The sequence below is a fragment of the Neofelis nebulosa genome, chromosome 8 (assembly GCF_028018385.1).
Source record: "Neofelis nebulosa isolate mNeoNeb1 chromosome 8, mNeoNeb1.pri, whole genome shotgun sequence".
Classification (NCBI taxonomy): Eukaryota; Metazoa; Chordata; class Mammalia; order Carnivora; family Felidae; genus Neofelis; species Neofelis nebulosa.
Window position 1 is genome coordinate 124,586,937 of NC_080789.1, and position 18,863 is coordinate 124,605,799.

Here is an 18,863-nt window from a genome sequence, read left to right on the forward strand (position 1 = left end):
AATTGTGGTTTTTTTTTTTCATATATGGCCTTTATTATGTTGGGGTATGTTCCTCTAAACCCATTTTCTTGAGTGTTTATCATGAGTCAGTGTCATACTTTGTCAAATGGTTTTTCTGCATTTATTGAGATAATCCTATGGTTATTATTCTTTCTCATGTTAATGTGATAGATCATATTGATTGATTTGTAAATACTGAACCACAGTTATCTCTGGAATAAATCCCACTGGATCATGGTAAATGCATTTTTAGAGGTATTGTTGGATTTGATTTGCTAATATTTGTTGAGGATTTTTAAACCTATGTCATCAGAGAGACTGGCCTGTAGTTTGGTTTTTTTGTAGTGCCTTTAGCTGGTCTTGTTATGAGGGTAATGCTGGCTTTGTCCAATGAATAGAAATCTTTTTTTCATCTTCTATTTTTTGGAATACTTTGAGAAGACTAGGTATTAACTTTTCATTAAATGTTTGGTAGAATTCACCTTTGAAGCCATCTGGTCCTGGACTTTTGTTTGCTGGGAATTTTTTTTTTTTTTTTGATTATTGAATCAATTTATTTGGTAGTAATTGATCTGTTCAAATTTTGTATTTCTTCCTGATTCAGATTTGAAGGTTACATGTTCCTAGGAATTTATCCATTTCTTCTAGGTGTCCAATTTGTTGGCATATAATTTTTTATAATTGCTATAATTCTTTGTATTTCTGTGGTTTCAGTTATTTCTCCTCTTCATTTTGCTTTTATATATTTGAGTCCTGTCTCTATTGGCAGAGTCTGGATCAAAGTATATCAGTTTTGTTAATCTTTTCAAAAAACAGTACCTGGTTTAATTGATGTGTTCTCTTGTTTTCTTGGTCTTTCACTTAGTTCTGCTGTCATCTTTATTAATTTATTCCTTCTACTGGCTTTGGGCTTTGTTTTTCTTGCTCTTTAGGTGTAAGGTTGTTGCTTATTTGAGACTTTTATTCTTGAGGTAGACCTCTGTTGCTATAAACTTCCCTTTTAGAACAGCTTTTGCTGCATCCAAAATATTTTGGCCTGTTGGGTTTTCATTTACATTTGTATCAATGTACTTGTTGATTTTTATTTGATTTATTGGTTTAGTAGCATGTTATTTAGCTTCCGTGTATTTGTGTTCTTTCCAGATTTTTTTGTGATTGATTTATACATTCATACCATTGTGGTCAGAGAAGAGGCATGATATGATTTCAGTTCTTTTGAAGTTGTTGGGACTTATTTTGCGGCCTAACATGTGATCTGTTCTGGAGAATGTCCCATGTGCCCTTGAAAACAATATTTATTTTTTTGTTTTGGGATAGAATGTTCTGAATATACTTATTAGATCCATCTAGCCCAATGTGTCATTCAAAGCCACTGTTTGTATGTTGATTTTCTGTCTGGATGATCTATCCATTGATATAAATGGGGTATTAAAGTCCCCTAATATTATTTTATTATGGTAAGTTTTTTTCTTTAATATCTTTCAATAGTTGCTTTATGTATTAGGTACTTCTGTGTTGGGTACATACATTTTTTATTATTTAAAAAAAAAATTTTAACATTCATTTTTGAGAGAGAGACAGCATGAGCAGGGGCCGGGGGGGGGCGGGGGCGGGTAGAGAGAGAGGGAGACATAGAATCCAAAGCAGGCTCCAGGCTCTGAGTTGTCAGCACAGAGCCCTGACGCAGGGCTTGAACTCATGGACTGTGAGATCATGACCTGAGCTGAAGTAGGATGCTTAACTGAATGAGTCAACCAGGCACCCTGGGTATGTACATTTTTACAATTGTTTTATTCTCTTGTTGGATTACTCCCTTTATCATTAACTAGCTAATGTTGTTGTCTCTTGTTACAGTTGTTGCTTAAGGTCTATTTTATCTAATATCAGGTACAGTTACCCAATTTTTTTTAGTGCTTGCATTTGCATGGTAAATGTTTTTACATCCCTTTGCTTTCAATCTGCATGTGTCTTTAGGTCTGAAGTAAGTCTCTTGTAGGCAGCATGTATATAGGTCTTGCTTTTTAATCCAGTCACTCTTATGTCTTTTGATTGGAGTTATTATTCCATTTACATTCAAAGTAATTATCAATAGGTATGTCTTTACTGACATTTTGTAACTTGTTTTATGGTTGTTTGTGTAGTTCTTCCCTGTTTCTTTCTTTGCTTGCTCTCTTCCCTTGTGGTGTGCTGGCCTTTAATGATATACTTGTCTTCCTTTTTATTTTTTTGTGTATCTGCTATAGATTTGTGATTTGTGGTTACCATTTGGTTATATATAACGTCTTATGCATACAGCAGTCTACATTAGATTGGTGGTTGCTTAAATTGGGATCCATTCTAAAAGCACCAGATTTTTACCCTCGCTCCAAGTTTTATGTGTATATTTTATATATCCTTTTATTTGTGAATCCCTTAACTGATGTTTATACATATAATTGATTTCACTGTTCTTCTGTTTTATCTCTGTATTTGTATCATATGTACATATCTAGTACATGTACTTATTTTATTTCACTTTATTTTTAAATTTATTTAATCTCTACACACAGTGTATACAGAGCTCAAACTCATGACCCTGAGATCAAGAGTCATATGCTCTTCCCACTGAGCCAGCCAGGTGCCTCAAATCTGGTACTTTTCTTGTTTTTATTTGCTTATGCCAGGTTTTTTTCATATTTTCTTCTGTTTATAGCCTTTTCTTTCTACTCACAGTCCATTTTAACATTTCTTGTATGACTGATTTAGTGGTGATGAACATTTTTAACTTGTGTCTGTGAACTCTTTGTTTCTCTTTGTATTTTGAATGATAGCCTTGCTGGGTAGAATATTTTTGGTTGCAGGTTCTTTCCCTTTCAGCACTCTGAATAGATCCATCTCCCTCCTTTCTGGCCTGCAAAGTTTCTGATGAAAAAAATCAGCTGACAGCCTGATGGGTTTCTCTTGTAGGTGCCTGTTTTCTTTTCTCTTGCTGTTCTTAAGATTCACTTTTTATCACTACTTTTTGCCATTCTAATTATTATATGTCTTGGTGTGAACCTCCTTGAGTTGATTTTGTTGGGGTCTCTCTGTACCTCCTAGATTTGGATTTGTTTCCTTCCCCAGATTAGGGAAGTTTTCAGCTATTATTTCCTTAAATACATTTTCTCCCCTCTTTTCTTTCTGTTCTCCTTCTAAGATCCCTATAATGTGATTGTTATTACACTTGATAATGATCCTGAGTTCCTTTAATCTATTCTCCATTTTTATTATTATTTTTCTTATTGCTTTTCAGCTGGTTGCTGTCCTCCAGGCTGCTGATCCATTCTTCTGCTTCCTCTTTAGTTTACTATTTATTTCCTATATGTAGTTTTAAATGTTTGTTTATTTATTTTGAGAGACTGAGTGAGTGGGGGAGGGCAGAGAGAGAGAGAGAATCCCAAGCAGGCTCTGTGATGTCAGCATGGACAACAACGTGGGGCTCAATCCCAGGAACTGTGAGATCATGACCTGAGCTGAAACGAAGAGTCCAACACTCAACCGACTGAGCCACACACGCACCCCTCCCTATAGCATATTTTAATTTCAGTTATTTAGTTCTTCATTTCTGATTGGTTGTTTATTTTAGGTTTTCTGTCTCTTTGTTGAAGGTGTCAGTGAGATCCTCCACTCTGTTCTCTCATCCAGTATCTTTATGACCACCTCTATCAGGTATATTGCTTATCTCCATTTCTTTAGCTCTTCTGTTGTCATTTTGTCCTCTTCTCTCATTTGTGATCTATTCTTCTGTCTCCTCATTTTGTCTAAGTCTTTATACTTCTTATTATGTAATAGGAAAGTCAGTTATATTCTGACTTGAAATTGGGGCCTGATGAAGAAGAGGTCCTGTGGCGCTTTGTACAGCACTGTCTCCTGTTCACCAGAGCCAGTGACTATAGAGGTGACCTGTGTATTGCATATGCCCCACTGTTGTGGCTGAGCCTCATTTGCCTTCTGTCCATTTGGCTGCAGTGGCCCCCTTTCTCTTTTGTGGGTAGGATTTGATCCTTGTGCTGTTAAGAGGCTAATCTGAGTCTGTCCCGGACACTAACTTGGGTTAGACCAAATGCCTGCCATCAGCCCATTTTCTGGGGCTGTGGAATCATGAGATTGCAGGACACTCTCCCTGCATTGTTCCCTGAGAGCTTTTCATTGGTGAGTGGGGTCTTCAGTGAGACAAAATCTCTGCCCCCTATCTTTTAGGGTTGCAGTTACCCTGAACTACAGGGCTTTTTCCTTGTGCTGTCCCCTGTGAGGTTTGTGTTGGTGGGTGGTGTTGGCAGTCTGATTAGATATCTGCCCACAGTGCCCTGCTAGAGCTGCAGTGGGATTGATGTGTGTGGTTATTTTCCCTTCTCCCCAGAGCAGGAGTCACTTCGGAGTGGTGCTGTTCACAGTTGTGTTGTTTGCAGGGTGATATTCATCAGAAGCTATGGAGAGACTCCACCCCAGTGGAGCAGGTTGAATGGAGTGAGTCTTCAGTAGAACACAGGGCGTGTGGTGTTAGCAAGGTAAGTGGAAAGTGTTACCGGTTCCTAGCAGGGCTACTTGTAGAATGAGACTTGACAGTCGCTGCTTTGGAGTGACTCCTGCCCAGTTGTGCAGGTATGATGAGGCATATCCATAGGAGGACACTGGGACAGGGTATGTAGTGTTAGAAAGCTAGGTAAAGAGTGTTCATACTCATTCTTGAAGGTGTCTGGTTGTCTGAGATGTGAGGGGGGAGAAATGTCACCTTCTGGCTCTTATTTTCTTGGATAAGTCTCCTAATGATCCCTGCCCTTCCAACATCCATTCTGAGATTAGTAAAGATACCTACTTTATGCATACCCCAGGTAGTTTTTAAACTGCTGTTTCTATGCTGTATATTTTGGAGGGTTGTTTGTTATACTCTGTCTTTAAGGGTGTGGACTCAGTTTCATACTGTCCTCTAGCTTTTCCAGAGTAGAGCCTGCTGATTTTTAAAGCACCCAATTTTAAGCTCTGCTGGTTATAAAAACGCCAATAGTTAAGCCCCACTGGTTTTCAAAGTCAAATATTATGGGGGCTTGTCTTTCCAGTGCAGGACCACCATGTCTGGGGTGCCTATTGTGAGGTCTGTTCATCTACCTGCTTTGTGATTGTGGTATCCCTCCTGTTTGTGGTTAATCTTGCGGGAGTTTGGTTCCTGACTGTTTTCTGTCCTTTCTGCCATTTTTAATGTGGCCTCTGCTCTAGAATTAACTGCATGGGGCCTCTTCTGCCATTCTTTGGGTCATTTTCTGAGTTAGTTGTACTGATGTGGCTATTATGTAAGTATATCCATGGGAGGAGGTAGACTTAGGATCCTCTTTCTCTGCTATCTTCCCAGGCTCTCCTTCCAATTGGGGCCTTCTTGGTTTTGCATTAGTTCCTTTAGGTGCGGCAGCTATTGGTCTCTGTTCTGTATATTACTTGGACCATGGGAGTCTTAGCCTGAAACACTGATGTTAAGAGTTCACTGGGAGAGCCAAGAAAATATCTGTTGTGCAGTTCCCCAGGCATCACCAGCAAGTGGGACACTCATGTCTTTTAATCTGTGCAGAATGCCACTTTCCCTTTCATGTCATTATCAAAACTGCTTTTAACATAATGTGAAAAGTAAACTTAAGGCTTTTTACTGAAAAAAGAATGATTATTATTAAGGAGCTCCTACATTATGCCCAGGAAGAAAAAAATCCATAAAGTATAGAAACACAAAGTTACCTGCATATAAAATGGAGTAAAAGAAAAATATAGCAAATGAAATGTTTCAGAAAATTGTTTTACCACAGTACCTTTTACTCAGTAATCAAAGGCTTACCTGACTGGACCTTTTCTGTTTGCAAGAAAACACAAGACTGCAACTGTAATATGAATCATCAAGAAAGCTGATCCAATGCCCAGGAAAGTCCATATGTCTGGAATTTCAAACCAATTAAAAAGATAAATATGTAGTGAAAACCATTACAAATTCCAAATTCAAGGAAATATTTAGTCACAATGTCACCTACTATTCTGAGGGTATATGAAATCTGCAGGAGAAGGGTTAACCTTGATGTGGCATCGATTTCCTTTCCATCCTTGTCCACAACTGAAAATAAGATAAAAACTTAAGTTAAAAAAAAATAAGTGGAAACATAGTTTAGCAGTACTATCATGGAATAAAATGATGAATGTCAATAATCGTACAAGGGAGTATGGGTAACTTTGATAAGAAACCAAAAATATTAAACCAAAGCAAAAGCAAAATTTTTCTGTTTTCATAATTGTGTAAGATGACTTTCATAAAACTATTTATTACCTTCTTGGGGTAGCTGGGTGGCTCAGTCAGTTAAGCATCTGGCTCGATCTCAGTTCAGGTCATGATCTCATGGTTCATGATCTCACGGTTCATGAAATTGAGCCCCACATCAGGCTCTGCACTGACAGCATGGAGCCTACCTGAGCCTCTCTCTCTCTCAAAATAAATCAATAAATTAAAAATATATATTTATCACCTTCTTGATTTTATTTATAAGATAGGAGCTCAGCTTTCACATTCTCCTTTGTTGTTTTCAAAAGTGTGACTTGATTTTTGCAATCCCTATCAAAATAACACCATCATTCTTCACGGAGCTAGCATAAACAGCCCTAAAATTTGTATGGAACCAGAAAAGAACCTGAATAGCTAAAGCAATCCCAAAAAAGAAAACCGAAGCTGGAGGCATCACAATCCCGGACTTGAAGATGTATTACAAAGCTGTAATCATCAAGACAGTATGGTACTGACACAAAAACAGACACTCAGATCAGTGGAACAGAATAGAGATCCAAGAAATGGACCCATAAACGTATGGCCAACTAATCTTTGACAAAGCAGGAAAGAATATCCAATGGAATAAAGACAGTCTCTTCAGCAAATGGTGCTGGGAAAACTGGACAGTGATATGCAGAAAAATGAACCTGAACCACTTTCTTACACCATACACAAAAATAAACTCAAAATGGATGAAAGACCTAAACATAGACAAGATGCCATAAAAATTCTAGAGGAGAAATCAGGCAAAACCGCTTTGATTCAGCCACAGCAACTTCTTACTCAACATGTCTCCAGAGGCAAGAGAAACCAAAGCAAAAATGACCTATTGGGACTTCATCAAAATAAAAAGCTTCTGCACAGCGAAGGAAACAATCAGGAAAACAAAAAGGCAAGTGACAGAATGGGAGAAGATATTTGCAAACGACATATCAGATAAAGGGTTAGTATCCAAAATCTATAAAGAACTTATCAAACTCAACACCCAAAACAAAAATAATCCAGTGAAGAAATGGGCAAAAGAATGAATAGACACTTCCAAAGAAAACATCCAAATGGCAAACAGACACATGAAAAGATGCTCAACATCACTCATCATAGGGAAATACAAAGTAAAACCACAATGAGATACCATTTACTCCAGTGAAAATGGCTAAAATTAACAACTCAGGCAATGACAGATGTTGGTGAGGATGTGGAGAAAGAGGATCTCTTTTGCACTGCTGGTGGGAATGCAAACTGGTGCAGCCACTCTGGAAAACAGTATGGAAGGTCCTCAAAAAATTAAAAATAGAACTACCCTACAACCCAGCAATTGAACTACCAGGTATTTAAGTGATACAGGTGTGCTGTTTTGAAGGGGCACATGCACCCCAATGTTTATAGCAGCACTATCAACAACAGCCAAAGTATGGAAAGAGCCCAAATGTCCATCAGCAGATGAATGGATAAAGAAGATGTGGTATATATAAAGAATGGAGTATTACTCGGCAATCAAAAAGAATGAAATCTTGCCATTTGCAGCTACACGGATGGAACTGGAGGGTATTATGCTAAGTGAAATTAGCCAGAGAAAGACAAATATCATATGACTTCACTCATATGAGGACCTTAAGATACAAAACAGATGAACATAAGGGAAGTAAAAATAATATAAGAACAGGGAAGGGCACAAAATATAAAAGACTCTTTTTTTGTTTGTTTGTTTAATTTTTACAACAATTTTCTTTTTAATATAATTTATTGTCAAGTTGTCTAACATACAGTGTATATAGTGTGCTCTTGGTTTTGGGTAAAAGACTCTTAAATATGGAGAACAAACACAGGGTTGCTGGAGGGGCTGAGGGAGGGGGATGGACTAAATGGGTAAGGGGAATTAAGGAATCTAGTCCTGAAATCATTGTTGTACTATATGCTAACTTGGATGTAAATTAAAAACAAAAAAAAGTTACTTGATTTTTACCAGTGTCCAATCCAATACTACTTTATTGATCATTTGTCTCAAACCTTAAAGCTAGCACTCTTTTCAGTAGCGAATGGATTTCTGTTTTCCAATACTGATGGGAATATTCAAATTGAAGATTTACATATCAGAGAGAACATTTATCCCAAAAATCAGGATGATCCTCCAAGTACATAGATTTGAAATCAGGTAAATAATCTCATTGGATATACCTATCCTACTACTAGGATTTAATTAACTTTGCTTTATTTAGGGATGTCATAATGAAACCTAGAACACTGGGAGTATTTCTTTTATGGGTGGCTTTCTGAATGTTCAGAAATGGGATTAGTTTGTACATCAAAGGGAAATAAGGTTTATTCTTAAGCAGTAAGTATGTCATTTTTTTTTCTGGTATAAATGTGTTTGCATGGAAGTGTGAAAACTTACATACTCATTTTTTCCCAAAAATATCAGAATAGAAATGATTATTTGTATTTATGTTTGGTTGAATTTTCTGCCAAGTTCATGGTACATGCCACAAAACAGGATTAAAAAGTAGCTTTTGAATGTTCTGTGCTTTAAAGCTGTGTGTTACAAGCAATGCTTCTTCAGTACACAGTTATTGTATTTTCCCTCAATCTTTTTGAATTTGAAAATTTGAATGCTTTTTAATGTTTATTTATTTGGAGAGAGAGCAAGCTGGGGAGGGTAAAAGAGAGAGGGAGGCAGAGGATCCTGAGCAGGCTCCTTGCTGTCAGCACAGAGCTAGATATGGGGCTCAAACCCATGAACCATGAGATTATGACCTGGGCCAATACCAAGAGTTGGACACTTAACCAACTGAGCCACCCAGGCACCCCTAGAATTTGAAGGCTTAATGGCAATTCCTTCACAAAAGCAGTAGCTTCTTTCAATATAGAAAGCTTACTGATTCAAGGAAGTCCATTAGAATGCCATTTTTCCTTCACAGAACTAGAATAATACTAAAATATATATGAAACCACAAGAGACCCTGACTGTCCAAAGCAGTCTTAAAAAAGAACAATGCTGCAGGTATCACAATCCCAGAATTCAAGATGTACTACAAAGAAGTAGTAATCAAAACAGTATGGTACTGGCACAAAAATACATAGATGAATGGAAAAGAATAGACAGCCCAGAAATAAACCCATGCTTATGTGGTCAAGAAGTCTTTGAAAAAGGAGGCAAGAATATACATGCGGAAAAGACAGTCTCTTCAATAAATGGTGCTGGGAAAACTGAACAGTTAAAAGCAAAAGAATGAAATTGAACACTTTCTTACACCATACACAAAAATAAACTCAAAATGGATTGAAGACCTAGATGTGAGACCTGAAACCATAAAACTCCTTGAGGAAAACATAAGCAATAATTTCTTTGCATTGACCTTAGCAACATTCTTCTGGATAAATCTCCTCAGGCAAGGGAAACAAAAGCAAAATTAAACTATTGGGACTATACCAAAATTAAAAAGCTTTTGCTCAGCAAAGGAAACCATCAACAAAAGGGCAAGTTACTGAGTGGGAGAAGAAATTTGCAAATGATACATCTGACAGGTGTCTGCTTGAATGTGTCTATTAAGATAAATTCCAGTGGGAAGTACCTTGGAATGCCAGTTTAAAAAAATACTGGAGAGACTTCTGGGTAAGATGGCAGAGTAGGAAGATCCTAAGCTCACTTCATCCCACAGATATGTGTAGGTAACAACCATATCAATGTAAATAACCCAGAGAATGACCCAAAGACTGTCAGAACAGACTCTCCACAGCTAAGCGTAGAGACCTTCAAAAGGTCATTTTGAAGAGGGTAGGAAGGGCAGAGATCAGGTTGGAAGCCAAACTGATCCATGAATGTATGTGGGAGGGACGGATGCAGGTGTGGAGAGGGGAGAGGAACACAACGGACACCCAGACAGGGGACCTTCACTGGGAAGAGGAATCCATTTAAAATTTGGCTTTGAAAACTAGATAGGCTTAACTTCATGAGTTTTTTTAACAATCACTGGGACTCGACATCTGAAACTTTAAAAATCATTTTGTTTTGGGGTACCTGGATGGCTCAATTGGTTAAGTGTCTAAGTCTTGATTTTGGCTCAGGTCATGATGTTATAGTTTGTGAGATCAAGTGCCACATCGGGCTCTGCGTGACAGTGCAGAGCCTGCTTGGGATTCCCTCTCCGCCCCCCCCCCCCCCGCCCCACCTCACTCACACTTTCTCTCCAAAGTAAATAAATTTAAAATAAGTAAATAAATTAGTGGGTTTGGCTTTGGGAGAGCCAGAGGGCTATAGGAAACTCAGTCCCTGCCCTTAAAGGGACGGCATAACAACCTCTCTGAGATACAACATAGAAGCAGCAGTTTGAAAAACACTGGGGTATATGGTAAGGAGATTTGTTTACTAATCTCAGAACATTTGCTGGAGGGACAGGGATCTGGGAGACTACTCCAAAAACAAAAGAACTGGTGGCACCATTTCCTTGTACCATCCCCTGCCTAGATAACAGTGATACCTCCATGAACCAGCACAGCTTGAGCACTCACAACCTAGTTAGTGGCTCTACCCCCACCCACTCAGCAGTTTTCCAAAGCAGCCACAGGTCCCCTCCCACAGCTGACCAGAGCTAACCTTGCTAATACCACTCACCTTGTCCCTGCATTTTTCTCTGTACCCACCTCCTCCCTCCAAACTGGTGCTGGCAGGAGTTTCCAAAGCAACTTCAGGTCTCCTCCTACAGCCAACTTGTACAAACCTTGCTAACACTGATGTCCCTGCCTTCCCACTGTGTTCTCCTGTGGACCTGCCCCTTTCAACATGCACTTGACTGGAGTCCATCCAAAGCTGTACCAAAGCGTGCACTGTGCAAGCAGCATAGACAGGTACCAGCACCACTTTAAAGTCCTGCACTGTGGGGAGGGAAAAAGAAAACAAAACATACCAGTTTTGTGGTCACAGCCGTAGGCTGGGGGCAGACATCTGCTCTGGATTCAGGCTCTGCCCACCAATGAAAGCTGCTGTGGGGACAGCACCAGGGTGATACCACAGCTCTGGCAAATGCCCAGACTGATCTTTTTAATAAAGCCAGTACTTTCAAGAGAAGGAGATGTATCTGAATTTTCTAACACATAGAAACAGACTCAAAGTGAGTTAGACAAAATGAGAGAAATATGTCCCATATGAAAGAACTGAACAAAATCTCAGCACAAGAGCTAAACGAAATGGAGATAATATGCCTCATAAAGAATTCAGAATAATGGCCATAAAGATACTAAACTTGAGGAAAGAGTAGAGAATCTCAGTGCCACCTTCAGCAAAGGGATAGAAAACATAAAAGAACCCATGAGAGATGAATTAATATGTGAAATTAAAAATACACCTAAGAGAATAAATTGTGGACTAGTGGAAGCAAAATAATGGATTAGCGACCTGGAAGACAGAGTAATAGAAAGCAATGAAGCTGAACAAGAGAAAAAAAGTGAGATAGATTAAGAGAACTCAGCGACACCATCACGTGTAATACTATTCACATCATTGAGATCCTAGAAGAAAAAGAGAAAAGGGAGAAGAACATCTATATAAATAAGTAATAGCTGAAAACTTCCCTAATCTGGGGAAGGAAACAGAAAACCAGATCTAGTAGGCACAGAGAACCTGCAACAAAATCAACCCAAGGAGCTTCACATCAAGATACATAATAAACTGGCAAAAGTAGTGATAAAGAAAATTCTAAAAGCAGCAAGAGAAAAGAAAATAGGTACCTACAAAGGAAACCCCATAAGCTATCAGATGACTTTTTAGCAGAAATTTTGCAGGCCAGAAGGGACGTGGCATATTCAAAGTGCTGAAAGGAAAAAAAAAAAAAAAACTCCTAAAACCAAGAATACTTTAACCATCAGGGCTATCATGCAGAGTAGATGAAGAGTTTTCCAGACAAACAAAAGTTAAAGGAGTTCATCAACACTAAACCAGTTTTACAAGATATATTAAATTTGGACTCTTTGAGTTGAAAAGAAAGACCATAAGCAGCAGTTAGAAAAGTAGAAAGCACAAAAGCAATAAAATTAAGTATATTAATAAAAATCCATCAATGGATTCACAAAATGAAAGAATGTAAAGCATGAATGACACCATATACCTAAAATGTGTGGAGGAGATGAGTAAAAAGTTAGTGCTTTTACAATGGGTTCAAACCTAAAGTGACCATCAACTGAATACAGTCTGCTATATGCATCAGTGTTATATATACACCTGTTGGTAAACACAAATCAAAAACTGGTTATAGATACATGAGTAAAGATAAAGGAATCCAAACAAACAACTAAAGAAAGCCAGCAAAGCATGAGAGAAGATAGCAAGAGAAGGAACAGAGGAAGAACTATAAAACAACCATAAAACAAGTAACAGAAGGGTAATAAGTACCTATCAATAATTACTTTGAATGTAAATGGACTAAATGCTCCAATCAAAACACCCAAGTTTGACAGAATGGATAAAAAAGCAAGACCCATCTATATGCTGCATACAAGATACTCAATTCAGACCTAAAGATGCATGCACATTAAAAGTGAAGGAATGGGAAAGCTTTTGTCATGCAAAATGTGAGTGAAAAGAAATCTGGGATAGCAATACTTGTATCAGAGAAAATTGACTATAAAATAAAGACTGCAACAAAAGACAAAAAAGGATAGTATGTAAAGGGAAAAATCCAACAAGAAGATATAATGATTGTAAATATTTATGCACCCAACATGAAAGCACCCATATATTTAAAGCAGCTATTAACACAAAGGAAGTAATCAATAGTACAATAATAATAAGGCACTTTAAAACCCCACTTGTATCAATGGACAGATCATCCAGACAGAAAATCAGCAAGGAAATGGTAGCTTTTAATGACACACTGGACTAGATGGATCTAACAAATATACTCAGAACATCCCATCTTAAAACAGAAGAAAACACATTCTTTCAAGGGCACATTTCCAGAATAGATCCCATGTTAAGCCACAAAACAAGTCTCAACAAATTCAAGAAATTGAAGTCACACCATGTGAAATTTGGACCACAACAATATTAAAGTAGAAATGGACACCAAGAAGAAAATCTGAAAAGAACACAAATACATGGGGTTTAAATAACATACTACTAAACAATTAATGGGTAAACCAAAAGGGCAAAGAGGACATTAAAAAAATACATGGAGACAAATGAAAATGAAACACAGTGGTCCAAAATCTTTGGGGCATAGCAAAAGTTGTTTTCAGAGAAAGGCCTACCTCAAGAAGCAAAAAGACTCTCAAATAAACAACCTAACCTTATTTCTAATAGATCTAGAAAAAGAACAAAGAAAACACACAACTAGTAGAAGGAAGGAAATAACAAAGATTACAACAGAATTTTAAAAAAATAGAAACTAAAAAACAAACAAAAATAATAGAACAGATCAATGAAACCAGCAGCTGATTTGTCAAAAAGATCAATAAAATTGATAAACCATTATTAGCCAATCTAATCAAAAAGAGAGGGAGAACTCAAGCAATATCAGAAATGAAAGAGGAAAATTAACCAATATGACGGAAGCACTAAAGATTATAAGAATATTTGTTATGAAAAATTATTTGCCAACAAATTGGTCTACATAGAAGGAACAGATGAATTCCTAGAAACAAATAACCTCCCCAAAATGAATCAGGATAGTCCAAGACCAGATGGCTTCAAAGGTAAATTCTGTCAAACATTTAAAGTAAAGTTAATACCTATTCTTCTAAAACTATTTCAAAAATAGAAGAGGAAGGAAACCTTTCAAGTTAATTCTATAAGGCCAGTATTACCCTGATATCAGATAAAGACACTATAAAGACACAGATCTACAGGTCCACATTTCTGATAAACAAAGATGCAAAAATCCTCAACAAAATACTTCCAAAGTGAATCCAACAATACATTAAAAAAATCATTCACCACAATCAAATGGGATTTATTTTTGGGATGCAAGGATGATTCATTATTCACCAATCAATGTGATACATCACATCAGCAAGAGAATGGTTAAAAACCATATGCGCATCTCAACAGAGGCAGAAAAATCATTTGACCAAGTACAACATTCATGATAAAAGCGCTCAACCATCTACATTTAGAGGGAATATATCTGAACATAACATAATAAAGATCATATGTAAAAACACCCACAGCTAACATTATACTCAGTGGTGAAAACCAGAGCTTTTCTCCTAGGATCAGGAACAAAACACATCATCAGTTTTATACAACATGGTAGTGGAAGTCCAAGCCCAGCAATCAGATAAGAAAAAGAAATAAAAGGCATTCATATTGGTAAGGAAGAATTAAAACTTTCACTATTTTCAGATGACATGATAGTATCCACAGAAAGTCCTGAAGATTCCACCCAAAAAAAACCAAAAAAAAAAAAAAAAACCAAAAAAAAAACCCCTAGAACTGATAACTGAATTCTGTAAGGTCATTGGATACAAAACCAATAAGCAGTAATCTGTTGCATTTCTACACACTAATAATGAAGTAGCAAAGAGAAATTAAGAATACAATCCCATTTACAATTACACCAAAAATAATAAAATACCTAGAAAGAAACTTAACTAATGAGGTGAAATATTTGTACTTTGTTTTTGTTGTTGTTTGCTTGTTCATAAGTAACCTCTACACCAAACATGGGGCTTGAACTTACAACCTTGAGATCAAGAGTCACATACTCTACCACCTGAGCCAGTCAGGTGCCACCTGAACGTTGCAAGCTATTAAAACTTTGATGAAAGAAATTGAAGATGACACAAACAAGTGGAATGCTATTCCATGATCATGGATTGGGAGAACAAATGTTCAAGTGTCCATTCTACCCAAAGCAATATACAGATTTAATGCAATCCCTCTGAAAATACCAACATCATTTTTCACACAACTAGGACAAACAATCCTAAAATTTGTGTTGAACCACAAAAGACCCTAAATAGAGTGACCTTGAGAAAGAAAAAACAAACAAACAAAAAACCTGGAGGTATCACAATTACAAATTTCAAGATATACTACAAAGGTGTAGTAATCTAAACAGTATGTTACTGCCACAAAAACAGATACATAGATCAGTGTAACAGAATAGAGAGCCCAGAAATAAACCCACAGTTATATGGTGAATTAATGTCTAACAAAGGAGGCAGTAATATGTAATGGGAAAAAGAAGTCTTTCAACAAATGATGCTAGGAAAACTGGACCACTTTCTTATAGCATACACAAAAATAAAGTCAAAATAGATTAAGGACCTAAATTTTAGACTTGAAATCATAAGATTCATAAAGAAAACAATGACAGTGATTTCTTTCACATTGGTCATTGAGTCTTTTCTAGGTAAAGTGCAGGCAAGGGAAACAAAACCAAAAATAAGCTACTGGGATTACATTAAAATAAAAAGCTTCTATAAAGCAAAGGAAACCCAATGAAACAAAAAGACAACCTACTGAATGGAAGATGAAATTTACAAATGATCTATCTGATAAAAGGTTAGTATCCAAAATATATAAATAACTTCTACAACTCAACACCAAAAACACAATAATCCAGTTTAAAGGTGGGGAGAAGACATTAACAGACATTTCTTCAAAAAAGACATACAGGCAGTCCATGGACACATGAAAATATACATAGCATCACTAATCATCAGGGAAATGCAAATGAAAACCACAATGAGGTATCACCTCACACTTGTCAGAATGGCTAAAATAAAAAAAAAAAAATACAAGAAATAGTTGGCAAGGATGTGGAGAAAAAGGAACTCCTGTGCACTGTTGATGGGAATGCAGATTGGTTCAACCACTATGAAAAACAGTATGGCGTTTCTTCAAAAAATTAAAAATAGAATTACCATAGGATCCAATAATCTTACTACTGATTATTTACCCAAAGAATATGAAAACACTAATTTGAAAAGATATAGGCAACCCTATGTTTACTGTAGCATTATTTACAATAGCCAAATTATGGAAACAACCCAATTGTCCATCCATAGATGAATGGATGAACAAGATACATACGCACACACAGGAACATTACTCAGCCTTAAGAAAGAATGAAATCTTGCCATTTGCAACAACCTGTATGTACCTCGAGGGAATAATGCTAACTGAAATAAGACAGAGGAAGAAAAATATCATATGATTGCATTCATGTGGCATTTGAAAAACAAAGGAATAAAGGAAAAAGACAAAAACAGACTCTTAAATGAGGAGAAGCAACTGGTGGTTGTTTACTAGAGGGAAGTGTGTGGGAAGGATACAGAAATTGGTGAAGGGAATTATTTGTGCCCTTATCATGATAGGCACCGAATAATGTATAGAATTGTTGAATCACTCTATTGTACAACTGAAACTAATATAACAGTATACATTCACTGTACTGGGAATAAAAAAAAAGGGAGAAAATACAAACCATATGGGGAAGTACTACGTATCCTCCCTGTGCACCTCCTACCTATCTATATCTCTTTTATATTTAGCTATGCATATGTATTTATAGATTTATATATATAAAACCTGTTGGTGAACAAATGGGAATATTGCATGGCCTCTTCTTTGATGTTTCTTTGAGGAGTTTATACTGAAAAAATTTTGATGTTAATTCTTTTTCAGAAACAGGTATAAATGTGATGGATAAAAGGAAAAATAAAAACAGATTCAGTTGAAAGTTTACCTATGAAAATAACAGGAAATAATCTTCCTTTCAGTAAGTACATAAATATATCACTGAATTTTTTTTTGTTTATTTACTTATTTATTACTAAAGATCAATTTTGTTAAAGTCTAGGTCAAAGTCATGTAATCATCTCAGCTAATATGAGAAAAGTAATGGGAAGGAATATAGTTTAAGGGTCAAAATTAGTTTCAAAATTAGTTTCAAAATATGCTGAATTTTGTCACCTTTGCCAAAGGAATTTTGAATTTAAAAAGTATGAATGAAATTTTGATTTAGGCACTTACACTACAAAATCCTTCAAAGAAGATGATTATATTACCGGAAATTGAGTACGCTACTACAGAAAAGTCTCACTTGTCTGCCATCCTGAAACAAATTATCTCTATGCATGTTTTCAGCAGGGCTTATCTTCTGTAAATATTGATAGGTTTCAATTAATTTTGAAATAGTAAAAATTACTGGAAATTAAAAATTATATCATGAAGTATAATCTAATCAATAAGTGTGAATATAAATGAAGTAAAAATTATAATCTTGACACCCAAGTGATTCTCAAATGATTACTTTTTTCTCAGTTAATTGATACTTCTCAGATTAAAAATAATACATGCTTCAAGTCTTAAGTGAAGTTATGCACAAACATGTTAAAACATTACTCATCATCCCCATATGCACTTTCATCCTCCTGATGTAATATAATATAAACAGCCAGATGTGCCTCCTTCCACTTCTTTCACTTTGTTGTAGAACACACACATGCATTGTATATATATGGGTGTGTGTGTGTGTGTGTGTGTATGTCCATTGTAAGAGAAACATCTACATCTCTCTTTAAATAGCTTTTACTTTGAACAATTCTTGGTGGACTTTTTTGAGGTCAGGTATCTATGTAAACAACCCATATAGACATGTAATTTTCAGAAATTAGCATATTATATATACATTTTTAGTTCCATCTTTCTCTTATTCTTGTCCTTCCCTCTTCACCCCAATATATTGGATGGATGAAAAGGAGGAGAAAGTAGAAAAATAATGGTTGGGCTGCAGAAAGAGGCAGGTAAGAATATTTAACATTTTCATCTATTTTTATCCTAATCCTCTTCCACAGGTTATTCAGTGTTCAAAGTAATTACAGCTGTCTAAACCCTAGACTCTTTAAAAACATCCTTGAAACGGGTAGGTAGGTCCTCAACCCTTGCAATGAAGCGGTGAGGCCAGCAGTAATGGGATACGAGAATAGCACACTGAAGTTCCATCCATCCTTTGAGCAACAACAATGAAACTAATATACTCCCCCCAATCCACCCCTTGGGACTGTGAGCTGGAGGGGAAAACAGAACATTTTGTCTGCTGTAACTACAATTTGGTGGATTCTTTTCCTCCAAGGTAACCATAAATGTCTATTAAAAATCATTAAGGTGTTTTCAAAGGAAAAGGGTAGTCTTTTTCTCTACTATTTTTCACATGCAGTCTTGGTGGCAAAAGATATCATAATCAACTTCATTTTTGCTTAGCAAATCAGCCGTATCAGAATAAATGAAAATTAAGAAAATTTGTAATCCTGAAGAGAGAATGCAAAAAATTTTCCCTTTAGTACTAGCATGTTGGGTGTTCTTAGACTTGTTGGGGGTAAAGGTTCTTGTGAGGAGAAATAGGGTAGGGGAAGTACATGAGGTATTGAACAGAACTTGGTGGGCTGTGGCTTTGTGAATGCCAACCAGAGACTGTGAGTGTGCATTCTAGACACATGTATACGGAGCTGGATGGCCATTAATGTAGGGTAGGTGTGGAGACTGCTGCAGATTGTCTAATGCCACCACTGAGGTACCTAAAAGAATGGGGTAATGAGATTCACCTTATTTGCTTGA

General features: G+C 36.6%; 1 protein-coding gene and 1 long non-coding RNA gene across 5 annotated transcripts in view; one reads left to right on the forward strand and one right to left on the reverse strand.

The window, feature by feature from the left end:
* The window catches only part of MALRD1 (MAM and LDL receptor class A domain containing 1), an 824,069-nt gene that overhangs the window by 32,894 nt on the left and 772,312 nt on the right, over positions 1–18,863 (reverse strand). For all 3 annotated transcript variants that reach the window (XM_058681758.1, XM_058681759.1, XM_058681757.1), the window contains 2 exons: positions 6,027–6,106; positions 5,837–5,933 (listed from right to left, as the gene is read on the reverse strand). In XM_058681758.1, the coding sequence (XP_058537741.1) occupies positions 5,837–5,933; positions 6,027–6,106 (177 nt within the window). The remainder of the gene's footprint in view (positions 1–5,836; positions 5,934–6,026; positions 6,107–18,863) is intronic.
* Positions 1,612–18,371, forward strand: LOC131483527 (uncharacterized). Of its 2 annotated transcripts, XR_009247756.1 has the most exons (4): positions 1,612–3,687; positions 4,428–4,526; positions 16,932–17,025; positions 18,008–18,371. It is a non-coding gene; the product is annotated as an uncharacterized LOC131483527 (long non-coding RNA). The 2 variants fall into 2 exon arrangements; XR_009247755.1 differs by having other exon boundaries at positions 1,612–4,526.